This window comes from Phoca vitulina, unplaced genomic scaffold (assembly GCF_004348235.1).
Source record: "Phoca vitulina isolate PV1807 unplaced genomic scaffold, GSC_HSeal_1.0 scaffold9, whole genome shotgun sequence".
In the NCBI taxonomy this organism is placed as follows: domain Eukaryota; kingdom Metazoa; phylum Chordata; class Mammalia; order Carnivora; family Phocidae; genus Phoca; species Phoca vitulina.
This window is the reverse complement of record NW_022589712.1, coordinates 20,176,647-20,191,182: the sequence shown is the minus strand read 5'-3', so window position 1 is coordinate 20,191,182 and position 14,536 is coordinate 20,176,647. Positions and strand designations below refer to the sequence as shown.

The 14,536-nt window shown below is 37.6% G+C and overlaps 1 protein-coding gene across 6 annotated transcripts in view; it reads right to left on the bottom strand.

Moving 5' to 3' along the window:
- The window catches only part of EPM2A (EPM2A glucan phosphatase, laforin), a 241,657-nt gene that overhangs the window by 116,981 nt on the left and 110,140 nt on the right, over positions 1-14,536 (bottom strand). The window contains exon 5 of one of the 6 annotated variants that reach the window (XR_004299973.1): positions 1,560-1,737. The exons of 4 other annotated variants lie outside the window; for them this stretch is intronic. Coding sequence is in view for 1 of the 2 variants with exons in the window: in XM_032407725.1 (XP_032263616.1) it covers positions 1,720-1,737 (18 nt within the window). In the remaining variant the exon portion in view is untranslated. Of the gene's footprint in view, positions 1-1,158; positions 1,738-14,536 lie in introns of those variants that run through there. One more of the 6 variants, XM_032407725.1, reaches the window with a different exon arrangement.

Sequence of the window (14,536 nt, the reverse complement as noted above, 5' to 3'; positions counted from 1 at the left end):
TACTGTTGGATAAAATTTGCTGGTATTTTATTTAAAATTTGACTATTTGCAAATAAAATTAAATTGGTCTTCAGGATTTGCATGTGTATGCTCACACCTTCCATTTTCGTATTATTGTTATATGGAAAACTTTCAATTCTTTTTATAAAATAGTTCCAGTGATGTAGAAATATTTATTCCATGGAGGTTCCTAGAACTTCTATGCAATATAAACTTCAAATGTATTTTTCTAAATGTGTGTGTTTGGTTTTTTGAAGGTTAGTTTTGAATAACATGTTTCTTCTTTTCTTTTCAAGATTCCTTTTTCCTCATTATTATTTTTTATAATTTCAATTGTGCTAGGAAAATCATGTTTTCATTAAAATTTTCAGATATGTTTGTATAATATGGCATTGTATTCTCATTTTTTAAAAATTACCCTTTTAATCTGTAGTTTCACCACTTATTTTCCATATTTCGTACTTTCCTGGTGTTTTTTTCCTTGATTAACATTGCCAGAAGTTTCTTGTCTTTTGATCTTTTCTAAGAGCCAGGTCTTCTAAGCATCAAGTCTACTTTTTTCTTCTAATTCATTCCTTTCTGTTTAAATCTTAACTATCTTTTCTTTATGTTCTTTCTTTTTTATTTTTTTCAAGTTTCTTGAAGTGAATGTTTAATTTTTTCCACTTATTATATATTTCTTATAATGAAATTATTTTAGCACTATGGATCTTCTTCAGAGTATACCTTTCTCTATATTCCACAGGTTCTATTTCTTTCTATAATCAGTTTGAATTCTTATCAAAGGAAAATAATAGCTCTCAGCTGCAAGGAGTGCCATTTTCCCTCAGAGGGCTTTAGGAAAAATGTAGGAGGATTTAGATTAGTCACAAGTCACGGGAGGGGCTACTGGCATCCTTTAGCCAAAGATTAGGTGAGCCATAGTGCTAAATGCATAGGATGCATAGGATGCCCTCCCAGAAGAGAAGCATTGGCACCCAAAACACCAATAATGACCCTATTTGGAAACACTACAACATGTGCAGTATATAGCAGAGACAAAAATATTCTCCCACATCCCCATCCCCACTCCCACTACCCAGAAACAATCACTTTCTACTGCTTTTGCTATTTATTTTGGAATTTGCTCCACATCTCTAAATAATATACATCTATTGCAAATTGTCAACTATGTTAGACTTCTTACTAATTATTCTGTTAGATGAAAATCTCCTGGGTTTCCTCTTCCCCTCTTCCCATTTTCTCAATATTGCTATATCACAAGTTTTATAGTATATATATTGAATATTTTTAATACAACTATGTAGATATTTTTTACTCTTAAGTATATTATGCCTTAATTCTTCTTCTAGTGCTTCTTCTGGTTCTTCTTGGAATTACAAAATACCTCTCTTTTATTTCATTTGCTTTCATTTCTTTAAATCTTGGGATGGCTTCCTACACCCTCCACAATCTTATAAAAACACTACTCAATATACTTTTCTACACTGTCATACTGAAAAGTTAATAGTTCCATTTTTGAACTAGAGATACCTCCACTCCTCCTGGAACTCTCTTACCTTCTGGCTATCATACGGACTGGATTCTCTCTAAGCCTTCAACAGAGTTGTCATCCTGGGATTCCCCTTTACTTTCTTCTATGCTGTATCTTGTTTCTTGGATCTTAGGTCTTCCTCATTCTTGGTTTATTTACTTATTTTGATAGGAACACATTCTTCATTAGGTTCTGAAGAAGTGCTGCACAGGAAATAAATTTTTAAAGACTTTATGTGTCTGAAAATATCTTATTCTGCACTTACATTGATTGATAGTTTGGCTGGGCATAGAACTCTTCTTCTAATAGAAGACTGTTTCATTGTTTTCTAGCATCCAGTATTTATTTTGAGCCACTCAGATCTTTTGTATCTGACCTGTTTGTTTTTAATTTTTGGTAGCTTTTAGGGTCTTCTGGTATTCTAAAATATCATGATTAAAGGTCTTGATATGCCTTTTCTAATTACTTTTAAATATTCAGGAATAAAGTTTACTGAATATTATTGGGCTGAATATTCAGTAAACTTTTTCTTTTTCTTTTTCTTTTTTTTTAAAGATTTTATTTATTTATTTGACAGAGAGAGACACAGGGAGAGAGGGAACACAAGCAGGGGGAGTGGGAGAGAGAAAAGCAGGCTTCCCGCGGAGCAGGGAGCCTGATGTGGGGCTCAATCCCAGGACCCTAGGATCATGACCTGAGCCAAAGGCAGACGCTTAACGACTGAGCCACCCAGGCGCCCCAGTAAACTTTTTCAATATGGAAATTTATATCCCTCACTTTTGGATGATTTTCTTTTCCTACATCTTTGATAATTTCCTCCGCAATGTTTTATCTATGCTCCCTTTCTGAAATTTCTACTATTTAAATACCATACTTCTGGAGTTAGTTCTCTAATATTCTTTTTTTTTTTTTAGATTTTATTTATTTATTTGAGAGAAAGCAGGAGCTGGTGGGGTGTGGGGGGGGGGGCGAGGGAGAAGCAGGATCCCGCTGAGCAGGGAGCCCTACAGAGGGCTCCATCCCAGGATCCTGAGATCATGACCTGAGCCGAAGACAGACACTTAACCGACTGAGCCACCCAGGCACCCCCTCTAATTTTCTTATCTTTCCTGTCTTATCGTCAATTTTTTTATCATGTTCTACTTAGTGGAAAATTTCTTTATCTTTCAAACTCATTATTGAATTTCTAATTTCATTTATCATATCTTTAATTTTCAGTAACTCCATTCTTTTCTATAGCATCCTCTTCTTTTTTTTATGGGTGCCACAATTTCTCTTATTTTTAAAAACGTAAGTTATAATTTCTTTGAAATTTTCATTTGTTTTCTATATTATCTGTACCCATTTCTGTATATTTTGATATCTTTCTTACATATATTGGAAGATTTCCTATATACATGATAATCCTTAGCTTTTCTTACATATTTAAGAGTAAAACATTAAAAATCTCATTAGACTCTGCCTTATATGTATTATCATAGTTCTTTGTGGCTAGATTCCATTCTAGACCATTCTACCCTTTCTTTTTAATGAATCACTTAAATATTTACAGCAAACTGTGTCATCGGTAAACATGGTATAGTCCTCTATGTATATAAATTTCCTTTAACTTTCTTCAACAAAGTATTATAATTTTCTTCATAAATTACATATATATCCTTTTGGAAGAGTATCTAAGTAAATAATAGTTTTTTTCTTTATGTTACAGAAGTTATATTTTTCCTTATAAATTATATTTTCTGATTTATTATTTCTGAAATATAGAAATGCCATCAAATTTTATCTGTTGATCTTACAATTGGCAACCTTGCTGAACTCTTAATTGTTCTAAGTTTCTGTATATTCTATTCTACTTTTAGCCATTACATCATCTGAGAAAACCAACATCATTTCTTTATCTTCTTTCTTACATTTGTTATTTCCATTTTTATCTTATCACATTGGCTGTAATACCATTGTCTCTTTATATTTATTGTTTTATGAAACAGATTTGAGGTCACCCTGATTTTTATCCTTTTATACACTTTTATACACTTTTATCTTGTGTTGTACATTTTATAAGATGCATGCTGTTTTATTCTCTTTACTTATCCATGAACAAGGCAAGCTGTGTTCTCCTTAGAGGTTTTCACCTAACAGTAATCAATGAATTCACTCAGTTCTGTGAAACTGAATAAAGGAAACCTCATTTAAAATGGAGTTGGGTGTTATATGCAACTAATGAATCGCTGAACACTACATCAAAAACTAATGATGTACTATATGTTGGCTAACTGAACATAATAAAAAATTTAAAAAATAAATAAATAAAATGGAGTTGGTAAGCCAGAAGGGGGAGCTCTCACACTGTACCACTCACAGCCTTTTTTTAAGCCTCAACAGGAAAAGGCATACCTTTCAGAAAGAAGCCTACTTTACTACTCCAGCAACAGGAAGATTTTCTCCTTGCCTAGCAACAGCCCAGCCGCTAAGAGACTATTAGAGCTCAGCCAATGAAAAGACACTACAGTTCAAACTCCCTGTTTACGCCAATGAACTTTTTGGTATAGTAGCCCTTCCCACAAATCCACTGAAGTCTCTAACAAAACTTCTCTATCGTCTCTGCCTAGTTCTGTCATTTCTGACCACAGAAAACTGGTATTCCTTCCATGCAACGATAACAAGGTTCTTCACTGGCCACCTCCTACTCCATTCCCCAATCTCCCAACCCTACTCTTACCCTTAGAGGGTTTTCCTTTCAAAATACACTTCTTACATTGTGACTTACAGTAAGAAAAATATACATTTGGTCTTTGTCTGTGGTTCCTGGCTCATAGCTCCTAGAACCCTTGCCATTTCCTATATAAGGGCCAAAGTCACATCTTTTGTTATAATATTTAGTTTTCTTCCCCGTTCCTGAAATAGCTCCTGAGTGATAAAGGTGAAATTAATTTCTTTTCTTATTTCTAACAAGCCCCTTTCAACCACATCTGAGTTTATGTTAATGAAACAACTTTTGGAAAGCCCACAGGATGAAGACTGGTTGTGAAGAGAACCAACTTGTGATTAAAAGGTTAGAACTTTCAGCACCCCCTCCTCCAAGCAGGGGACAGGGTCTGGAGGTTGAATCAGTCACCAAAGGCTAATGATTTAATCAATTATGTCTATGTAACAAAGCCTCCATAAAAACCCTAAAGGACAGAGTTTGGAGAGCTTTCAGATTGGTGTACACATAGGGATGCTGGGAGAGGGGCATGCCTGTAGAAGGCATGGAAGCTCTGTGTCTCTCCCACATATTTTGTCCTATACATCTCTTCCATCTAGTTGTTCCTACATTAAATCTTTTTATAACTAGTATTCTAATAAGTAAAATGTTGCTCTGAGTTCTGTGAGCTGCTCTAGCAAATTAATCAAACCCAAGGGGGGGGTTGTGGGAACTTCCAATTTATAGCCAGGTGGTTGGAAGCACAAGTGACAGCCTGGACTTGGGCTTGGCATCTGAAGGGGGGGTGGGGCAGTCTTGTGGGACTGAGCCCTTAACCTGTGGGATCTCATGGTATCTCCAAGTAGATAGTGTCAGAACTAAGTTAAATTGTATGACACCTAGCAGGTGTCACAAAATTGCTTGGTATGGGGGGGAGGGGAATCACACATTTGGTGACCAGAAGCGTAAGAAGCAAAGCAGGGTTGTAGTAGAGTATGGAGAGTAGAAGAGACATACAAGAGGAGTGGTTTTCCTTATTTTTCAGTTTTCCCCCCTGGATTTTGCAACATCTACCTGATTTGTAGGTTATTGGCAATGATAGTTTCCTAAAGGGTATGTTTCGGGCATCAACTTATGGCTTCTCAGTTCCAAATCCACCCTTCATTGCCTGTTTGTGAAACTAGAAGGGTTTTCCCTTGCCAGTTGGCTTGCACAGTAGAGGGTGCTGGAAGGACACTGAAGGAGGAAAGGGGTTTTCTTCTGGTGCATGGTTATGCTCTTCTCACTTTGCTCCCACAGCAATCCGCAGCACAGAACACCCTACAGGCAGCTTCCTCTGGCACATAGAGGGCCATATCCCGGCAGGGGGCTTCTCAATGAGTTCTTCAGCAGGGCACCTTCTCATGGATGGCTTCCCCTACACCAGAGGACAGAATTCTGATAGCACTTCTGCAAGGTCTCTGCCATCCGGGGGGTCATGGCTGCAGCATCTCCAGGGAAGTCTGAATCTCACGGTGTGGCAGGAGAGAGGAAGGTAGGATCTTCCAAATTCGTTTCTTCCTTGGATGCTCCACCTCAGCACAAGAGGGGGAACTGTTCTCCATGTCCGCTATTATTCTCCCATTCTTTATATTTTCTTTACTCCTTAGTAGATAATCCCGTTATAGTTAATACTTTTTTATATTAAACTTCCCCTGTTTACATTACTGTGTGACATTTCTGTCTCCCAATTGGAGTCTAATATAGGATGTGATACAGCCTTCTTGATATCACTTTACCTATGCTGATATAGCTCTCCGAATTTACTTTACCAGGGGTGCCTGGGTGGCTCAGTCCGTTAAGCGTCTCCTTCAGCTCAGGTCATGATCCCAGGGTCCCGGGATCAAGCCCTGCATCGGGCTCCCTGCTCCGTGGGGAGCCTGCTTCTCCCTCTCCCTGTGCCTGCTGCTCCCCCTGCTTGTGCTCTCTCTCTCTCTCTCTCTCTCTCTCTCTCTCTCTGTGTCAAATAAATAAATAAATAAAATCTTTAAAAAAAAAAAAGAATTCACTTTACCTGTTTTCATTTAATTTAATGTAAATTAATTTAACTTAATTTAATTTAGTGCATTAATAAATATATTTGCAACATTATCAAGTTACACCTAGCAAGGGACAACTTGCAAGGGACGACAACCAGGTCATCTGCTTACAGTATTACATATCTGATCATTGGAAGGATTTTTCACAGACTAGCTTCTGACTCTGTACCTTTCACATCTTGTTTTCCTCCATTTCTCACAAATGTGTGGTGTTGGCCCCTGGAAGCCACATTCATATTATGATATGACCTCTGGCCCTGTACCTTCATGCTATAATGCCAGGTGGGTCAGCACAGTGAGCAAGAGAAGTATTTCAGGAAGCCATTCCTTTATCAGGATGGTTATCAATAGTTTAACTTTGCCTAGAAGTCACTGAAAACTGCACAAACATATCCCATTAAACACAAGTTCAATACCCCAATTCCATTTCCTCTTAGATGAGTCTCATAAATTCCTGGAGCCATATCAAAATCATCTGACACAAGAGAAGGAGAACTTGGGGTGGAAAAAAAACAGTCTTAACTTGAGATTGAAATTGCTTACTTTTCCACATCTTACCACAAAAAAAATTGTTAACCAAATGAATGAGACATCCTGGGTCCAGAGACAGAGCAACAGAAGTCTTCGGGCTAGTATCCATGCCCTGTGTTGGCAAGACTCTCTGTGGTCTCTGCAGTTGGCCATGGAGTAAATGGCCACTGCATCCACGCCCACTGGTGCGACGGGGGGCTGTGACTCTCCCAAGCCTGTGAAGCTGCAAATACCCCTTAGTGTATGCCTTTTCTGCACAAACTAAACTGTTATTTCTAAATTTTTTTCAAATTTTTTTTCTTTAAAACCTAACTGCTAAAGTCAGTGAGCCTGACTCCTTCAACTTGTGGGTTGTCTCAGTGACTGGATGGAAGTGAAACCTCTCCCGAACCTCCAGTCCAGTCAGGTTCTTTTGTTGTCTGCCCTCCTAGAACTGCAATCAATGCACTATTTTAGTTTCTATTATACATTTTTATGTGATTATTTCATTGGCTTCTCTCCCCCCAAAGACTAAGAATACTGAGATCAGGAACTATGTCTGTTTTAGTTCATTAGTACTTATCACTTGACATTTAGTAAGTGCCCAGTAAATGTTCGTTCAAAAAAAATAAAAGCACTTATCAAATGAATCAATTCTTCCCGTTTTATATGTTTACCCTGTACTTGCCATTATTACCATGAACAAAAAAATTCACCAGGTATCTCAGGTGAATTATGTAGCTTCTTTGAGATTCAATTTTTTTTTTATCTGTAGACTGAAAAAGTTATTCTAGAAATGATCTCCTAGGATGCCTTCCAGTTAAAAAAGCTAAAAGTTATGTGATTCTAAATACAAAATACATTTTCATATCCCAAACCACTAACAGGATCTTAAGTAACTTAAATGGGTGGGGGGAAAGACTTCAGCGTAAATTTGAAGATGTGGGGAGAATTTTCATTAAAATATATAGGATGGAAATGTGTTGACTGATTTTCACCCAACAGAATTATAAACAATAAAATGTTTATTCACAAAAGCCAAATTGGATAACCATAAAGAGTTTATGTTCTTTGGGGGCCATGCAGAAAAATCTCTAAAATGTGTATACATTTTTTAAAACTTACCATTTTAGGAAATAAAGTAGTTTGTACTTCTTGGGAATTTGAAAAATGTTATTATGCCTGCTGAATAATATTACTGTATACAAAGATTTGAAAGTTTCCTTTAGGAATTTACTATCATACTCAAGAAAAATATATTAGACATTTAGGCACATTGGACCATTTAGGATAATTCTCTTTTAAACAAACTTGATTTCTAGTAAAGAATAAAACATATGTATATTTAAATAATTCAGTTTTAGCTTCACCCTGCTCTTACAAATGTAAATTTTATATTGAGTCTACAAAAAGCTACTATTAGAAAATCTAACGCAGGCACAGAAGAGTATCTGGAAATACTCTATTCAACATGAAATAATGTTTTCCTCCAGAAGAAAATTTTCCCCATTTAGTCATTACAATCTTCAAAATATATAACTAAAGAACACTAAATTGCTAAAAAGTGCACAGTATTTAGTGTCATTTGCTCCAGAATAATTTTCATAAATCAAATAGTTCATTAAGATCTTTCAAAGAAACAGAAAAAGGAAGACAATTTGATAAAAATACGTAAATCAAATCAATGCTTTACTTCTCATATTCTCCCGCAAAATACATCCCTTAGTTAACAATATTACTTCCTTTTGGAAAAAATAGAATAAAGCACATTACCGCCAACTCCTTCCAACTTCTTCTTTCAAATAATCATGAGAGTCTTAAATTTAAGTATGTAGATGGTTTGCTAAAAGATCAAAGTTTGTAAAACACTACTAAGGACCACTGGCCTCTAAAGATCACCTAGACCATCCCAGTGCCAGATATTTCACTACTTAGGATTCCGTCTTCAGGGATTCCTACAGTGCAAGCAGGTCTCTTTCTGGTGTCTAATTATGGGGAGAGCATTAAATATATCCAACTTTTATTATTTAATCATGTTGCATCTAGAACTTAGAATACAATCATGGCCCAACCTTGAAAATAAGTCACAAGCAGGAAGGAACTTCCGATAACTTGGGGAGACAGGGGATATGGCCTATGACTGAGGAGGGCAGGCCAGGGAATCAGAGCGAGGCATTCCTAGCACTCATATAGTGGCCTCTTGTCACCACAGCAGGTAGGGAGAGGGAAGGAAGGAATGGAGAGGAGTAACACACCTAAAGAGACAGCAAGATGACAGTAAAAGTTAAATATACAACTTTGCCAGGACAGATTATACATTTTATGGTTTACTTATTACAGAAAAATTGGTCCTGAAAATCAAAAAGTGGCTTTAATTGTCAACCTGTGCTTTTTTTGAGAGAGAGAGAGAGAGAAAGACTGCTCAGAATTTCCAACAACAATAATTATTCAACAATTACGATTAAAACTGCATGTTATACTTGATAAGTAAAATATCCCTTGGTTTAGCATGTTCTCATTTGTGTAAAGGATTTTTTTTTTGTTCCTTATCCTTTATAGAAACATAAAAAAACATACCCTGAACAGCTTGAACACTAGCCCTAACTTTGATATCACTAAGGCCTGGTAGCTGGTCCTATACCATGATGTGTGTACCTCATATTCTCTGAAATGGGGTGGTATAAAGGAATTCTTCATTTTGAAGTTCAACCACACAGAAAGGTGGGGGTATGATTATGCTGACTGCAAATCCCAAAAAGGAATATATGTGGCTCAGAGGAAGACCAACATCGCGTTAATTCAAGAAAACTTACACTCAGGGGCCCCCGGGTGGCTCAGTTGGTTTAGCATCCGACTCTTGATATTTCAGCTCAGGTCATGATCTCAGAATTATGAGATCGAGCCCCTCTGGTCTTAGGATTCTCTCTCTCCCGCACCTTCTGCCCCTCCCCACGCCCCCAACCCCACATGTGCACTCCCTCTCTCATGCTCTCAAAAACAAAAACAAAACCAAAAGCCACTCAGAATGTTCTCAGGCAGGGAAAAGACATTCTTTATAATGCTACTTACCAGATACAAACGGGGTGGGGTTTTTTGGCATCAAATTTTTATATCAACTTTTAGCATCTAAATCCATTAAAATTTAAAAAGACTAAAAATTAAAATAAAAAACTCCATAGTCAAGAAGAAACATTGTCAAATCACTATGTTGTACACCTGAAACTAATGTGACATTGTATGTCATCTATACTTCAATAAAAAAAAAAAGGAATAAAGAAGAAAAAAAATCTGATTTCAAAACGAAGAAATGACAAAAAGTGATATATCAAGGGCGCCTGCGTGGCTCAGTCGGTTAAGCATCCGACTCTTGATCTCAGCTCATGTCTTGACCTTGGGGTCATAAGTTCAAGCCCCATGTTTTAAGCCCCCTACTTAAAAATAAAAATAAAATAAAATTTTAAAACTTTAAAAAAAGTTATACATCAAACAATAGCACATTTAACCTTGTTAGGGAAAAATTGTGGGAAAAAAAAAACACAGAAAACTCATTGCACTTTGGACTTATTGATAAAGAAGCCATATATAATCCTACCTGTTCATTTTACAGCTCTTTATCCTATTACAGGATACTTCTCAAACCAGGTGACTAGCTATGGAAATTTATTTCTGCCAATTGATAATCCCTTTACCAACAGTCTAGATTCTTACTCAATTTCACTTCCAACAAAAAGAAAAAGAAGAAAATGAAAACCAAATCCTGAAATAAATCCAGGAAATTTTGACTCCACATGAAAAGAAACCAATTGCTGATGGTTTTTGCATCCCCTATTCAACTATTTCAGTGTGCTGCATGAACGTCTGTAGGCAGCACACATGTATTATTTAATCTGGCATATCTGTGTAATTAATTTCTTATACATTGTCATTCTTTTTCCCCACTTGTATTTTGTACATATAGAAAAATAACCTCAACACCCTGGTATAAATAAAAAACTTATGTTTTTAAAAGCATGTATTTACCTTTTATATTAATTTTTCATATTTAAATAAATATAAATTGTATTAAAATTTCATGTGGAAAACATTTCTAAATTACTAACCAGAATCTATTTGAGCTATGTCAAGACATAAATATTTGCTTCATAGATTTTATTAAATATTTTAAATGTTATTTTTCTATTTGAAAAACCATGAATTTGGGTTGCCTTCAATACAGATTTAAAAGTAAATCAGCTATCAGGCAACATGGCATAACAGTGGAGAGTAGGGTTTATGGTATCAGATGGCTTGATGTTGATTCTGCATAGAACATTTACAAGCTGTGTGACCTTACAAAAGGTATTAACCTCTCTGTACCTCAGTATCCTCATCAGCAAGTAAGAACAACTATAGTAACTCCATCAAAGAATTGTTATGAAACCCAATTCATTTTAAACTATTACTGCTATTGTTGTGTCTAGTACCAGAGTAATATCTTGAATTGCTTTCATCCTCATCCCAAAGAATCACTTGTATACTCATAGCACGTTTGGCAAGACACTATGTACATGAATCCATTGCTTGAGCCCTCTCAAAATTTGCAAGCACACACATGCACACAAAGCCTGCAACACAGTGGCCTATATATAACTCCCTGATATCCAGTTAAGAACATCACCTATGGATGTGCTGTGCTGAAATCAGAAACAAGACAAAAGGTAAAAAAGAAAAAAAAAGCCAACTGCTGAGATATTCATTGAAGTCGCTGGGAATCCTGTATTCCACAAGATAAAGTGCAGGTCCCCTCTGGTTAATCTAGAAAGGTTTCATGGGAGAGCAATGATCGTGACAGTTTAATGACAGGAGAGACACAACTGGGGGGATTTAAGAGAAGGAACTACTCTAGGCTTATGAGGCTGTTTCCGTAAAGGCTTGGCATTCGGCCTGGAATGACTGTAACATGGGAGTTTGGGACAGGTTTGTCTAACACGAGAAAAGACCCCTGAACCAACAAATAGAAACTAAGGAAATGAAGTTCCAGGCTTGTCCCTGCCAGGCTGTATGTATAATTTTAGAATTCTGGACAACATAACCAGTGACAATGCACTACAAGGCTTTGAGGGAAGAGAGGAAAGGGTGTTGTAGGAAGAACGTTGAGAGGCTTAGAGATGGGAGGAGAAAACAATGCAGACTGCGAGGGGGACAATGATTCGAGTGTAACAGGTGGAGGCAGGGAGTCCAGGAGGAGAGTGACATTGATCAAGATACAAAATTAAAAAGTATCTGGGACAGATGTGTTCACCAATGGGCATGAGAAAAAGGTGAGACAGACCTAAGGGGGAAGCATGAGACGAAATGGAATTTGGTTTAGCAATAAAGTACGTGAACAGAATGAAGGTGACGGAGGAAGTGAAAATGACACAAGTTTGAGGCTTGAAAGGGGATGGCACTGCTGCTAGGATGGACAGTGGGGCGGGAGAGAGGGTTTGCGGGGGAGCGGGGGGGAGACGGACGCAGCACTGCTCTTCAATCTTCAACTGACATGTCATCTCCATCCCAAGCTGCCCAGTGTTCAGGGTAACATAAATCAAGAGGAAGAGCAGATAAAAGGAAAATCACATGTGTACTTCAAAGCTCTTGCTTTCTTGTGAGGTCAGCACTGGCTTTCGTAACCTTTTGCTGCTTCTCTCCTCTCCCTGACCTGTGTCACGACCGGTGGCTGGACACTTACGGGGTTGTTCCTGAGCGCAGGGGGCAGGACTCAGACTCTGAGTCCTGTGTACACGCAGGGTGAGGCCTGCACGCGCACGCACACACACCTTCCAAAGCGGGAAGAAGTATCAGAACTCAACCATTTCATTGAAGGACCTTTTCATGTTATTTTCTTTTGTAAAATGACTTTGCTTTCCACACTTACTCACAGGAAAAATCTCTTTGTTAACCCCTTGCACTCGTTTCACACGTATCCCCTCCCAAGCAGTTCAAGATCTTGCTAAATGAGAGGAAGTGTTCCTTCTGCCTCCTAAGTTGGTCATCCTCTTTTCCAGAAAAGAGCATAATCAACACATTTTTAAATAACAGACGGCACAGAAGAAATGCTTCTTTGCAGGCCCATTTAAGTTTAATGCATTTTGAGAGAGCCATACACAGCTGAAGAAGTAGACAGGAGTGTGCCACAGAGAAGACAGCAAAACAAAACGAGTTACTTGCAGAAGGAGCATCTGAGGGCCAGCTCCCCTCACGAGCTAAGTACCTCCACTTCGGGATAGACGACAAGTATCTAATTAACATAAATATCTAATTGCTTTAACTGAATAGGCAGCAAATTATGTCAAAGGGAAGAAATTAAACAGCAGGGGAAATAGCGAGAAAACAACTCAGGAGATTATTTATTTGAGAAATACCATCATATTCACAAGTATCCTTCTCTTTAATGTACTTGGCTGATACATCATCACAGCAAACAGCTCTTGTTTTATGACACAAAGCAGTCAAGGTCTTCCAACGGGAGGGCAGGGGTGGTATTTAGCCAGAAGACTAAGTTACTAGTAAAATCCGGGCATGTCTAATACACTTGCCTCGAGGAGTGCTCTGAGTCAATTTTATTTGATCTGACTCCACACTTGGCTCAAAGGTAAAATAATAAATGGATAGACAAGCAGGACTTGACCAGTCAATATACCTCATCTAACAATAGTCCAAGAATTGTCAGTCAATAAGCCAAAACTGGTTTCAAGAACGATCAAATTCAAATTTGTTTCACTGACACCAGATTGGATTTTTGTCAGGCATGTTTTGAAGTGAAATCTTCATCAAGAATTCTGAATAAAAATCTTACATGGCAAGCACATGGAGGAAATAACTTCTACCCAATCAAGCCAGTCATATGAGCCCTACCTGATTTCAGGGGCTGACTCCTGTGGCAGAGATGGCCATTTCTTCTCTCCTGCAGGCGATGACCCTCCTTGTCCTTTATGGAGAAGCCACCCTCAGCTCACTCCATGTGGCCCCAGACAAGTTATCGAAGTATTCCCTACACACATAATGTGAGACCCTCTGCCAAGCTACAGAATGTTCACATTTATTTAGGCTATACATTTTCTTTACCTTGTCTTCTCCAACATCACTGGGAAGTGGCAAGAGCTGAGTGAGTATTCAGTTTTCTCTTTGAGCATCATAGGACTTTTGTACCTTCCTCCCATCCTTTGGTTGCCTTGGTAAGTGTTAATTTGTAGTTTTCAATGTTCAAGGAAAAAGAGGACATTGAAAGTTGGCCTAAATCAATCATCTGAAGCATAGATTGTTAACTATGAAAAGGATCTCAGAAGTCATATGATCAAATCTTCCATCCAGTAACCAATCCTCTTTAAAACATTTTTGGAGGGAAATTTTTCAACTTCTGGTTTAAACTAATTTAGTGATGGGAAGCTCATTATCTCACAAAGCAAACTGTTTTGCCATCTTCCAATTCTATTTAGAAAGTCCTTTCTTAAAGGAAGTGGAAAGCTACCACCCTATAACTCTTGACCATACTTCTGCTCTCTGGAGCAGCAAGTGCAAGGTAATTAGTTGCCTTATTTATATAACCAATCCCTCAAACATTTAAAAAGTGTCATTTCTTTACATAGTCTCCTCTTCTCCAAGGGAATCTTCCTAAGCTCCTTTCCATATATTTTGACAATCACATCCACTGAGCAAAGCCACCGTGATTGCTAAATGAGTGAAGTCCCACACAAACCTGGAAGACAGTAA